The sequence below is a fragment of the Perna viridis genome, chromosome 8 (assembly GCF_037379345.1).
Source record: "Perna viridis isolate PV_CMFRI_1.1 ecotype Kerala chromosome 8, ASM3737934v1, whole genome shotgun sequence".
Taxonomy (NCBI): domain Eukaryota; kingdom Metazoa; phylum Mollusca; class Bivalvia; order Mytilida; family Mytilidae; genus Perna; species Perna viridis.
This window is the reverse complement of record NC_142452.1, coordinates 24,111,418-24,125,578: the sequence shown is the minus strand read 5'-3', so window position 1 is coordinate 24,125,578 and position 14,161 is coordinate 24,111,418. Positions and strand designations below refer to the sequence as shown.

Below are 14,161 nucleotides of genomic sequence, written 5' to 3'. Positions count from 1 at the left end.
AGAGATTTTAGTGCCCTTTGACTGAAAATAATAGCATTTTTACTGGTTAATTTAAAGTACAGCTCACACATTGCATGACTGCTAGACCATTAAACTAGAAAGTACATCAAATGAAATTCACTACTTCCACTCAGTGGGCAGATCTGTAGGAAAAATTCTTTTAATTGTTGCATGCACAATCCATAGTAATCCACATCTTACCATAATTGAACAAATGCATCTTTCAATATTTTATTCAGATTTGTGACTTATTACCTCTCTAAATTAGTTTCCCTAAAATCATGCATCTTCCCTTTCCTACTGACTCTGATTTCTTGTCTTAGCTTGCAGTGCATAACTCCAATACTAGATATTTTGAAATTTAAGTCTTAATTCATTTGGCACATACAGAGACACCTGTTTAAGACCTAGGGTAAGGGACATAACTTTTGAAATCAGTGATATGTTTGTATCATATTCAATTTCACCATAACCTTTCAAGCTTTCATTTGAAACAGAATGAAATAAATCCCAGTTACTTTGATGCTTACATGAGGATGATGTAAAATACTGAAAACAAATGTTCTAATGGTTTGTAAAGTTGTGTCCCTTACCCTAGTTCTACCTCCTTAAATGGAACCTTGAATAATAAAAACACTGTCTAAATAAGACACTTATTAGGGTCCTTCCATATATCAATATAAATGTATTTTTAACCTAAGTAAACTGAAAACCTGTCCAAACAAACAATTTTAAGTCCAAATGGTGATTTGTTTGAACCAATATCACAGTATATGTGCACTGTCTACAAATTATACAATTGTTTGAGGTTTCATTTCAAACAAGTAGATAAAGAAGCATATATATAAGACAGTAATATAGAGTAAAAAAAAGAATCAGAACTTCAAAATGGGAATGAAACAAGAAACATTTTAAAAACAAAAAATATATATGGTCGAAATAATGGTAAATGTTGGTATAAAAACTAATTTGCTGTTTTACAGCCTTTCAATGACATGTGATATATTAATGTTCTTTGATAGTAGACTAATCAAATTAATGTTGTATCTTTCGTGGATTTCAGCCACAAACTTAACATTCTTAATGAAAAAGAAATTTCATAAAAAATGACCTTTTATTGCATATAATGACAAGGATATACATGTACATGCAATTGATACAATCAAAAACTCAAAATATGAGGTTTTTTAGTATTAATTAATTAGCGAAGAATAAAAAAACCCATGCAAAATGTTTTTTTTTTTTTTTATATATAATGAGCTTTTCAACATGCAATCATAATTATAAATGACTGCAGTAACTTATCATATCAGAGTCCAAGTTTTAAATACTCAATAAACCAAAATAGTCTTTCAAAGAAATAAATGCTACTAATTACTTAAGTACTTTTAGTAAAAATTCAACAACATTAAAGACATGAAAAGATCATTGATATTATTCAATAATAAATGATGACCTTGCTCTGTTCTTAAAATGGTAATTGGGATGAAATAATCATAACAAGTAGGACAAAAAAAAGATGACTGCAGATTTTGAAAATCTGATAAACACAATGACACAAGATCACAATACAAATAAAAATCCAGTCACTTGGACCAATTTAAAGTAGATCACCAAAATTGAAATCATCCAGTATACTAGGTTGACCTTGACCTATGACTTGACCCTGTTGTGACAACTGAGGCATGGCATTGGGCATCATAGACTGGTTACCACCCATCATGGTCTGCTGAGCCTGTGGGTTAGGACCTCTCATTTGTTGCTGCATCATCTGCATGGGAGGCTGACGAATCTGTTGTCCTTGTTGGGCTTGTTGCTACAATAACATGAACAATTCTTGTAGGTAACTAAAACTCCAGAAAATAACCCTTCTCCTCAATGCTGATGCCTTATTACCCACTGTTATTGCAATATCAACAAAAAACAAAAAAATAAAGCAGTACCCCCCTCCCCATCATTTTCTTTTCCCATGAACTTCAAGGCAGTTAAATATGGTAAAAATAATTGCATTCCTCCCTTTGTTTTCATGACAAATGACCAAATAAACATTGAATGGCCTAAGAAGTTCAAGAAAAAGTTACCGAAAAGTGAATACTTAACCTTATCCTGGGGGATAGCAGCAGGTACTGAAGGTATGGCTGGCATTGTACCTATAATGTTTTAGGGTATGGCATGCTGTACCCAAAGTCTTGAAAAAAAAAACCAGGTGTTTCATTCAGTTACAAACTATAACAAATTCAAACATAAGAGTTTTAACTCCAAAAATATCATAAGTACAAGTTATTAATCAATTTACCCAATTAAGGAGGTAGACCTAGGGTAAGGGACACAACTCTTTAAAATCATTCAAATGTTTGTATTCAGCATTTTACATCAATCCTATGTAATCATCTTATTAACTTGGATTCATTTTATTCTGCTTCAAACAAAAGCTTGAGAGGCTTTGGTGAAATTGAATATAATACAAACATATCACTGATTTTATGAGTTATGTCCTTTACTCTAGGTCTACCTCCTTAATTTACCTGTTGATTAAGTAGAAGTTGTTGAAGTTGATGGTTGTTAACTTGTTGATTTACTTGTGGCTGCTGCTGTTGTTGTTGTTGTTGTTGCTGCTGTTGTTGTAACTGTAATCTCTGTTGCTGCTGTTGATGATGTAGTCTTTGTTGGGCTACAATTTAAAATTATATTCATAATTTTTGATGAAAGAATATTTCAAGTTTTTCATTCTGAAGCTTAGAGATAGTTTTGCTAAAAATGGGTGCAGTAATATAGACTTGTTTGCATCCTATTAATTTGATTCCTTCAATAACAGAAGGGAATATCATCAAAATATTTAAATCACATGTACGATCATGATAGTAACTTAAATATAGTAAGCCTAGATATTAGACGAGTGGTTCTCACCTTTTTAAACAATATTTATTACTGGTCAAAGTTACAGAAGTGTTTACCAAATATCACAAATTCTAATTTTGCACTCCTATTCTTTAAAATGTGTTATGGAACTTTCTGTTAAGAATTTAATTCTGTGTTGCCTCATTTGAAATGCAAATATTTACAAATTATGGAGAACAGGTAAACCTTAACACATCTGATATATAAAGAATAATACCAAGAATTTTTTTATGTAAACTTATGTAACTTGCATGCTCTTATTTGTTGACCAGAGATACTTTTTCAAACTATAAAGAGAGATTTACATTAAGACGCAAATTGGTGCCTCTTTTGGAGAAAAAAATAACTAGAGTTAATGGATGCCAATGACAATAATGACAGCACGGATGATGACAGGGTGATACCATTTAATACAACTGACATTTTTTTTTGCAGTCGCATATAATGAAATTTACCACCATCTTGCAACAGTAACACATTGAAATGGGCGAAGGTAAAGATATATGTCCAGATTCCTACAAGCAGGGATAATAACAACAGCATTTAGACTTAAGCGCCACTGATACAACATTTGGTATATGAGGATGATAGTGACTGTGTAGAAAATGAACAGGATACAATCAAATGTTTTAAGCAATACATGAATTTTAAAATGTCATACAAAAAAATCTTACATGAAGCATAAATGATATGTTTCAGTAGGTGTCAACTTTAGACAGACCAGACATGCATAATAGTTCCAATATAAAGACATTTAAAAATGACTGCTTTAGACAGATGTCATTGTATTGAAAGAGATGAGTGAAACTGAATGAGATTGCTCAATGAAATGGAAATATATATATATATATATATATATATATATATATATATATATATATATATATATATATATATATATATATATATTCTCCGCCATTTTTTTTCATGATACAACATATAAAGTTCCTCTTTATAGTGCTAGGTATACCCCCATCAGTAAAGGAAGTTGATATGTGAACCAGTTAAGGAAGTTGATATCTGAAAGCAAACAAGGTCACTTACAACATATGCCCCATTTATTTAAGGCACATACCAAATTTGAAATCAGTCAGTCCAGAATGCGCCACAATTTTTGTGAAAATTTTTTCTATTATTCTATATAGTGAAAAAAATGGAGAAGTCCAATGAAACAGTGCTAACAACATATGCCCCTATATATATGTATAGCCACATACCAAATGTAAAATCAATCCATCAATTGGGTTGAGATTAATGCAACAAAGTTAGGATGGATGGAATGAATTATGACAGACAAGGAGATTCTAATATCATGAAAGTACCATCTCCTCAATGAGTGGGGGTTTAATTCAGTGTAAGTGTTTGTAAAAATCAGGCCAAATGGAAAAAAAAAACAAAATCAAGCATTTCAAAACCCCATCCATCAGACTATGTATAATCACTCTAGGATATTTTCTCCATTTGAAGATCATTATTTGATCTCTAGGTCACTGGCTTTGCAAAGAAATTTTTCAAAAGAATCTTATTAAAATGAGGTTTTTGACAAGTTATTTGCCCCTGAGATGTTCATTTTCAGTGCATTTCAGTGAAACTGTAACTAAATGGTCCAGCATGATATGGAAAATCTTGTGTGTTTTCCTTGATTCTGATGGTGCAAAAAGTCAAATTACAATATCAAAAAGATGAGGTTTTTTTCATACCATGACTGTCTGATTCTCACAGGGACTGGTACTTAACTATCTAAATTATTTTACAATATTTCAATATTTGTGACGTTATATAATACTCTGCAAAAATTATTTAAAAAGTACTAGAAATACTATGAGTAAGGTTCACTTAAGGATACATATGCTTTCTACCCCAGAAACCATATGGTAAAAATATAAACAATGTTGTCAAAAAAGAAATTGATCTCACTTCAGTCTGACATCAAATATGGTGATATGGCATACCTATATAAAGCTTATGTCAAAATACAAAAATAGGAAACCTGCAAAAATTCCCTAATTTTCTTCTAAAAAGGCAGCCTGAAGTATTACTTGGATATAAGGCCAAAAAACCAAAAAAAAAAACCAAAAAACAAAAAAAAACATGTGTCTGTACCATGTGTACTATCAAAGTTAATTAGACATTTTTATTCTGCTTTTTTGCTTGTACTATTGCCTAGGTTTCACTTGGATTTGGAAGTTAATTTGGGAATATTACTTCAATCTAAAATATATGAAAAAGTTGTAAGCAACAGTATGAGTAAAATAAAACATTTGATACAGTTGAGGTGTAGACACATCCCTGATGAAGCATTGTACAACATGTGGACGTAGTTATATACTAGAAAATCTGTGAGATAAAGTCACCAAAGAATACTCTCTGCTATCCTCCCATATCATCAAAATCGAAACAATGTTGTCAAAAACAAAATTGATCAGGTCAGTCAGAAATCAGTTTCCATAACATTGCATATTTATACAGAGTCCTGTTAAAATATCAGGTGGCTTTACTGAGGTATTGCAAAAAAAAAAAAACTACATGTATAACAAAAAAGATTTAAACAGACAAACAGACAGACACCAGGATCACTATATACTCCCCAAAAATGGCCAATAGAATGACAGGAAGGATTGGTAACTCCATCTTAAGACTGTATCAATACATGAATTTTCTGCATTCTAAGATGATTTATTCTTTTGATTTGATACCATAAATAAAAACATTTTGTTTTCTAGATTTTGTCCCATGAAAATATCCCTAATTTCAGATTGAAGAGAAGGATAAATGTAGAAATGATTTACAGGTACTGTTGATCTGGATTTTTACTGAAGTTGTCAACAAATCAACAATTAAGAGCACTGCTAGTGATTTTACTTCAAAAGTAACCCCTTCTGTTGGAGTTGGGCAGAAAATAAACCAATTAGAAACCAACAAAGCTGAGGTATGATTTTTGGGACTATTGCATAATTTTGAGATAATTTTGCTTGAGGAAATAGCCTGTATGTATATTTACAGGTAAATTCAAGGCAACAAAATCACTGACTGCTGAAGCAAAAAATTTGTCCCCCCTATTTCTTCATGTTGACATACTCTTTACCAACAATCATGACAAGAACTAAGGAAACTTCTCATACCAAAAAATAATTAATACAGGTCAAAGTTATTTCTGAGTAAATGTTTGATGTGTTGAAAGCAGAATACCAAAATATATCCAATAAAAAGATGAGCATATGAAAATGAACTATATACACACTACTTCAATGTAAAGTTTCAACCTTTATCAGCATTTAGCTATTCCCTCAACCTATTTTAAGACCTTGATCCCAAGAAATACTTACATGAAATAACTTAAAGGTCAGAAAAGAGCTGATCCATGCACTACCCATATGAAAAAAAATATTATGGGATGCTCGCCATGCATGATGGGAATGCCGTCACCATAGCAACATAGTACATGTACCTACCACTAAACAAAGTTGGAGGTGGACCAAAGTAAATCTCATCTAAAAGGATAGAGTAGCAATGAAAATGAAAGTATTTAATGGCTTGTATTTTAAATTTGGTATTTGTTTTTTTTTTTTTTTTTAAGTTTCTAAATAGTTCAAGGGTCTTTAAAACTGTGAAATTAATGTCAAGACAGGTAGTAATGAAAAATGAATTTTGTTGAAAGAAAATAATGAGTAAAAAAATAAGACTCAAATTCTTTTCTTCATTAAAAGAAATTGATGAATTACATGCATAAAATGATTTTGGCAAATAAGGCAACAAAAATATTGCCAATAAAAGTGAATTCAGCATAAACTATAAAGAGAAAAACTATAAAATGTGAAAAGATATCAACAAAATGTAGAACCAAATCCAACTACTCTGTTTTTGTTGAAGTCCTAAATCTTTCATAAGCATGTACAAGTAACAGCAATTATTGCCACACAAACAAAAATAAAATTAAGTATATTGATGCTATCAAATAACAGAATACAATCTACCCCTAAAACAAACCGCTATCATAATAAGTAATGGTAAATATTTCTATAAATTTATGTATTATTTTCTAATGAATAAAACCTCTTTTAACACTACAAAAAACTACATGTATAAAATTGTCCTCTCTTGCCTGCAATGTCAAAAACAACATATCGTTACAATACAATGAACATGTAAATCATGATAATACCACACATAGGGATCACATCAAAAGTTCAATGTAGGACTTAAATCTCTTTCCAAAAGTCGTGAAATCAATTTTATATCTGTTTTATTGTAAAAGTTCTTCCTTGTGCAATATGTTCCCCTCCTTATTTATTAGAAACAACTAATTGAAATTAAACAAATATTAATGTTAAAAACAAAGTTTAAAAAAATTTGTAAAATTGTGCAAGTCTTTCAATTTGGTGTAAAATATTTTGTAAAATTAGATCAAAACATTCTATTCTGATCTACCTTATTGGAAAAAAGGCATCATTCCAAGATGGCCATCAATTAATTTAAAGAAAGAAAAAAATCTCTGTTATGATTCTTGAACCATAAAAACTGATTATAGAGCCTGTAGTATTTTTTATGGAAGACATATCTAATCTAACTGGAAATGCATTCAGTACTGTTCAAACTTCGTAAAATCATATTCCACATTTTTTTCACACTCAACCAAAAAAAAAAAAAAACTATCAAGACATTCCTTTAAGGACGCTTACCCTAACGGTGCACCTGGTCCATGCTCCCAGTTTTTAGTGGAGTCCGAGTTGCTAATTTGCTTTTGTTACTTTGTATGTATGTATGTTTGTATGTATGATTTTAGTTACTTTATGTTCTTTGTTGTGTATGTCTGTTTCCCATGTCTGGTCTTTGTCCCTGGATTGCATTCTTTTGGTTACCACTATAACCCTGGTTCTCTTGCTTACTCTTTAGTATTAGTATAAAGAAAAAATGGCTATGAAGTCAAGAAAGAAAGTAAAAAATCAGGTCTTATAAAGTTGAAAACTGAGTCTACTCTGTTCACAATCCTACTGTTGATAATACATAAGGATTCTTTTTACTTTTTAACAAAAGCTAGATATAGAAAAAAAAACCAAGCATTTAGAACAGAAGAAACTGTTCAAGTTGCTAAAAAGGAAAAAAAACTAACTTAATAAAATATTTTTTCATAATTGTACATTTAACTTTGAATGTAATCCCTAAATCTCATAACATATTGGTTGATTATGGTAAAAATTCAAAACTTCTAAACCTGGTGAAAACTTACCATATAGGTGTTGTAGACCTGATGGAAACTTACCTAGTAGTTGTTGCAAAGTCAGTGAAAACATACCGTGTAGTTGTTGCAGAGCCGGTGAAAACTTACCAAGTAGTTGTTGCAAAGTCGGTGAAAACTTACTGTGTAGTTGTTGCAGAGCCGATGAAAACTTACCGTGTAGTTGTTGCAATGTCGGTGAAAACTTACCAAGTAGTTGTTGCAGAGCCGGTGAAAACTTATATGTAGTTGTTGCTGAGCTGGTAGTTATTGCAGAGCCGGTGAAAACTTACATGTAGTTGTTGCTTAGCTGGTAGTTGTGGCAGAATCGGTTAAAACTTACCATGTAGTTGTTGCACAGCCGATGAAAACTTACTACTTAACTGTTGCAGACCCGGTGAAAACTTACCAAGTAGCCGTTGCGGAGCTGGTGAAAAGTTACCAAGTAGTTGTTGCAGAGCCAGTGAAAACTTACCAAGTAGTTGCTGCTGTTTCTGTTGTTCTTGTTGAAGTTTAGCTTGTTGAATTTTCTGTTGCTGAAAAAAAAATAATGGTATCTAAATGAGCTTCTTAAAAGTAGTATAAAGTCCCCCATTTCCCCATAGAATTTCAAATGCATTTTTTCATCGTTATATTATTACAAAAGCTAATAACACTGATTAATTCAATAAATTTGAAATAATTATATTCTAATCAATCATTCTACTATTTCCATTCAAAATCCCTATACCACCATCCGTCTTGCAATAGTAGTACAGGAAAATACCATGTACTACTGGTAAGTTATAGGGAAGCTTCACTCTAATTATAAATTCAATATCTTTGCCAAAGCAGGATAGGATCATCTCGGACACCCAATGTTAAGCTTTTAAAATACTTGTCTAGGAAGACTTTGTTGAGTCAGAGAACTGTGTACCAACTAATGTTTAAAATTTCCAAATCTAGATGAAGATTAACTGGGTTTTGATTATTATTAAAAACTAGTAAAACTGTGAGCAAAGCTCACTTAGTGAGAGCCAACCCACATTTCCCTACCCAGAAATCATAATGGAAACCTCTTGTCATTCAGATGGAAAAACAAATTAGGAGGTGAAAAATGGGATCATGTGATAAAGAGTTTACCAAAATATTCTAATCAGCAGTTTAGAGGAGTTTTGGATTAGAAATGTCAACCCCACCCCCTCCCTACCTGCGGTAAACATGTCAAATTCCATGTTTTGTATCAGGAAACCACTTAGGTCATTCAAATGTAGAAACAAAATAAGATATTGTCAAAGTTTCATCACATTCCATTCAGTAATTTCAGGGGAGTTGCAGATTAGAACAGAGGGCGGACAAACAGACAACTTGATCACTACATACCTCCGACTTTGTAAGTGAATTATAATGAACTGTAATGTTAAATTTAAATAGGAGAAGGAAGAGTTTAATTTGAAGTAGAAAAAAAATCCAGTTTAAAGCTAAGGGATTCAAGTATCATTATTAAACTGTAGTCTATTGGCTGATATAAAGTGTGATGTTACCATGGTCTGTTGTTGTAAGGCTGTCATGTTATTTCCTGCATTAGGCATCTGAAAATAAACATAATAACAGATTTAGCAGCCCATTGCCACAAATATTTATTATTTGTTTTCTTATTTGGTTGGGGGAAACAATTCGTTCACTATTATAATGCTTCACTAATTGATAGTGTTTTTGCACTTAAAAGGAGGTTCATTATAACTCCCTGTCATAGATTCACAGATAAAATGTATTTCAAGCTTTTTAAGTACAAATACATGTAGCTCCATACCTCAATGGCAAAGCCAAAAATCATAATATATATGCAAGCAATCATTACCATAGTATTAGAAGACTGAGTCACCATTCCAGATGATACCATATTGGTGTTTCCAACTGGCTGCTGCATCTATAATATACATAATATATGGTAATACTGTCAATTCAGGAGTCATTAGAATGTTTTATCATTTTTAAAATTTCAATTGGTTGGCTTTTGCAATGCTATGCAAGCACTTCCATTTTTAAGTATTAATTTTTCATAATTTATTAAAATGTTTTAGGGATTTCATTAGAATATTATAGTTTATGGTTGAAATTAAAAAATAATTGTTGGGAATTTTAATTTTTTTGGTTTGACCTAACATACAAGAATGAAATTAGCATTATACAATATACATGTAATTCACTAGAACTTTGGTTTACTGCCATCAAGTTCTGTGGGACATGGTGGGTAATCTCTGCTTTATACAACATATATGATAAAATGGAAAAATTAAATGTCAAAGCATTTTTTTTCATTAAACTCATGCATTTGCAAGAACACTGTCAGCAACTGGATTTATCTCACAACAACTCAGACAACTATGCAAGCCCTGAAACATTTTAAATAAGAAGTATTTGAACCCTGCATGGTATAGTATCAAGAATATAATATAAAACTTTCTTGTATGTGTAATATCATAGTAAAATGACTTGGACAGTCATAATATTTTTGTGTATTTCATATTAGTAAAAAATCTGTCATTTCAATTGGATAAAACCTTTACACATGATATTAATTAACCTGCAGTATAAAGTTTTACTAGTCAATATATTAACGTGATAATGCCTGAGGGCATCATTACATCATGGTAATGCCAGGTTACAAATTTAGAGTTACATCCCCTTATTAAACACATTCGTGATCAAGCAGTTGTCAATGTAAATATGCAGAAACATGATATGCACGGCTTTCTGAAAAAAATCGAGGATACTGTTCCTCAACGAAATAAACATAATAGTTGTTGATAAACTGGTCAATATCGTGATATTTAGACTGCCCATAGGACAGTGGTATTGACTGCGACAGTGATAATGACCGCACTTACGGCAAGGTCATTTTCACGGTCTTAGTCAATACCGCTGTCCTGTGGGCAGTCTAAATATTACGATATTGACCAGTTTATTGACAACTATTATATAATTATTTCTGTCCTGTGAAGTGATACTTAGGTTACTAACTAACAGAATCTAAGCCATGTAATAACAGAAACATGACAATGGAAACTACAAGAATCATAAGAAACTTAGGACATACATGCCTAAAGCACTGTAAATTTAAGTACCATTCTGTGTAAGAATCAGGCAATGGGTGGTACATCATATTTCTCAATTTGGTCTTTTTTGCCACAAATACTAGTATATTCAATACATCTAGAAAACAACTGAACAGCTATTTATATTTATCTTGAATTATTGGTGACGTAGATATTTTTTGACTGCTTATTTAAGGAAAAAGTTCAGGAAAATTTTCCTTCCACTTTTCCATAGTGCATTTCAACTAAATTTGACCTATCAATGTCTTAAAAAGGCAAAGTTAACAAACACTTTGATGGTTATTTCTGAAGGTTATCGGGTATAAATACTTGGTTAATGCAATAAAATCTCTGTATTTTTTCCTACATGTGCCACACCTTATACACATTTTGCCTGATTCTAACATTGAGTACATTAAAATTATCAACAAAAGCAAAATGTATAAACTGATAAACATATTAACATTAGTCATGTAACACCAATGTTTTTCTCACTTTCTTTGCATTGAGAAAATCAATCTTGCACAGATATGGATAGATGATCAGTATATGTAATCAATTAAAATATTTAAACCACTACAAAAATGACCCACCAAACTATGTTGACTGGTTGCTTGTCTTACCATTTGAGGATTGCTCATATTCTGTCCAACATTCATAGTATTACCAGGCTGTTGTGTAAACTGTGATGGACTGCCAGCCCCCTGGGCCTGTTGTGCTTGCTGTAAAATACAATAAAGCTTGAAAACAAATATCTGTTTTAATCAGACATCTTCACAAATCAAGAAATCAATTTTAATTAATGTTGAATCTGTTCATATAAAAAAAACGGTGTTTAATGATTCCATTTTTCCCTTCACAAGAGCAAGTGCAATTTTGGTAAGGGAATGATGTTCAAAATCTCTATACCACCATCTGTCTTTCGCAATAGATAAGGAAATCTCACATGGCTAAAATACAGATATCCTTGTCTCTTAAGTGAGAACAAAATTTCAACATAAAAAAAGTAAAAAAGTTAAAGTCCTCTGTAAACAGAAAGTTGTGGCTGAATTTTTCCCAAAATGTATCCCACCATATGACACACCTATAGGGAGAACATATTAAAATTTCGAGCCGCTGTCATGAGTAGTTACTGAAAAAACCGTGACAGAAAAAAATGTTATGGAAACAGACAAACAGACAAGGATAAAACAGAATACTCTCTCTCCTGTGGAGCTGGGTTATGAATAGTGGTTTTATACAGGTTAAATGTGCCTTTAACCTCACCTTAATTTTGTGGGTATAGATGACATTCCTGATGCCATCAACAAAGGCCTTCTGATCATTCGGTATCAAACCTATAAAAGCTTTCCTCTTGTTACTGAATAAAAGTAGTAAAACTCGGACATCACACTGGGTCCCTGGTGGAAAATGTACACAACCAGCCTGTAAAAAAAAGTTATTGATTGATTGTAATTTAATGTTCTATGGTAGAATTTTTGGCATTTCAGGATGAGAAGGTTTAATCAATTTAACAGTTCATGTGGTTGATTTCACAAAAAGTTGTATGTTTGAAATTAATCGATAGCTTTGATGTCACAACTGAAGATCAATGTTACACTTCCATCTTTCTGTGCAAATGACAGACTTTATATGTTCAAGCATACAGAACCAACAGTGCACAAGAAGATGTGTCATCCAATTTACATACATATCATTTATTTAAAAATATAAGTAATTAAATCTGAAATAAGTGAAAGAGCATTAAACATTTATTTATCAGTACATGTCTATGCAATAATAGTCAAATATTTTAAAATTCAGCAAAAAATTTGTTAGTGTATGGTTACAGAGCATGTTATCATACATAGAAAAAAAATAAGTCCTTTATTTAATGAGACCATATTTTATGTGACCATTAAACCAAGTGGAAATTGACAATATCAGAAGTAAATATACAGAAAAATCGTATTTGCAAAATCTCAATTTGAAAAATAAAAGAGTATTTTTTCTTTATAGTTGAAAAAAAGTTCAATCTGAAGTACACATCACTGAAAAAATATCAAATTAAAAACTTCACTTTCATTTTGTTTGCAAGGGACATAAAAGTAGTAACACTAAAATTCATTCAAATCATACTTAAATCAAATCAAATTTACTTACAAAACCTGATCCCATTGTTCTGTGCAAGTTTTTCAGAGATTCAACATTATGATTTCCGAAATGGAATGCCACCTGGCGAGAACTTTTGAACAAGGGCTGTAACTGTGGTGAACTCAGTAATGACTGGGGAATCAGTTGCATTATCAGTTCTTTGGGCCAGTTTGTTGTGTTGCTGAAATAGAAAATGGATAAGCAAGAATGATATATCCCTTTCCCAAAATTGATATTATGCACCATCTTACCTTATAATTTCTATGAAAATTTCATGAAATTTCTTACATTGGTGTAAGTTGAGTAATAGATAGGAGAATGGTACATTGTACTGGAAGCAGGACATGTAGGAATGGCAGGACTGATACCCATGAGGCATATCACTAAATACCATCCACTTTCCAAGAAAGGAGAATTATAACAAGATGAACAAGTAAACAGCTGTGATTAAAAATATGATATACCAATCTCTCTTTCTATCATGAAACTCTATAACAAAATCAAAGCGCTGTAAGCACTGAAGGTTTATGATTCTTGTAAAAATGGTTGCATGAACAAAATTTCAAAGGTTACATAATGTAAAATAAAACTGTAATTATACATTAGTATTTTCCACATTACATGTAAAAAAAAAATGTTTTTTTTTCTTATATGTGTAATCTGAATATCAATCTTTACTACTGATTTCTGAAGTATAAAATATAATCAATAGTCAAACACTATCCAAACACATTTACAAATTTTGTTCAATTTCACAATTTTTAAACCTGTCCAAAGATTATTTGCATTTATATTCCAAAATTGTATTAACTGAGTATTTATCCTACACTGTAATTAT

General features: G+C 31.4%; 1 protein-coding gene across 4 annotated transcripts in view; it reads right to left on the bottom strand.

Moving 5' to 3' along the window:
- Positions 1 to 1,233: 1,233 nt before the first annotated feature.
- LOC148609893 (mediator of RNA polymerase II transcription subunit 25-like) overlaps positions 1,234 to 14,161 on the bottom strand; it is a 29,899-nt gene continuing 16,971 nt past the window's right edge. For 2 of the 4 annotated variants that reach the window (XM_088541451.1, XM_088541453.1), the window contains 9 exons: positions 13,333 to 13,504; positions 12,457 to 12,615; positions 11,814 to 11,912; positions 9,954 to 10,022; positions 9,637 to 9,684; positions 8,589 to 8,649; positions 6,351 to 6,389; positions 2,526 to 2,671; positions 1,457 to 1,816 (listed from right to left, as the gene is read on the bottom strand). In XM_088541451.1, coding sequence (XP_088397577.1) covers positions 1,601 to 1,816; positions 2,526 to 2,671; positions 6,351 to 6,389; positions 8,589 to 8,649; positions 9,637 to 9,684; positions 9,954 to 10,022; positions 11,814 to 11,912; positions 12,457 to 12,615; positions 13,333 to 13,504 — 1,009 coding nt within the window. In that variant the 3' untranslated portion in view covers positions 1,457 to 1,600. Of the gene's footprint in view, positions 1,817 to 2,525; positions 2,672 to 6,350; positions 6,390 to 8,588; positions 8,650 to 9,636; positions 9,685 to 9,953; positions 10,023 to 11,813; positions 11,913 to 12,456; positions 12,616 to 13,332; positions 13,505 to 14,161 lie in introns of all 4 variants that reach the window. The other 2 variants (XM_088541452.1, XM_088541454.1) reach the window with 1 other exon arrangement.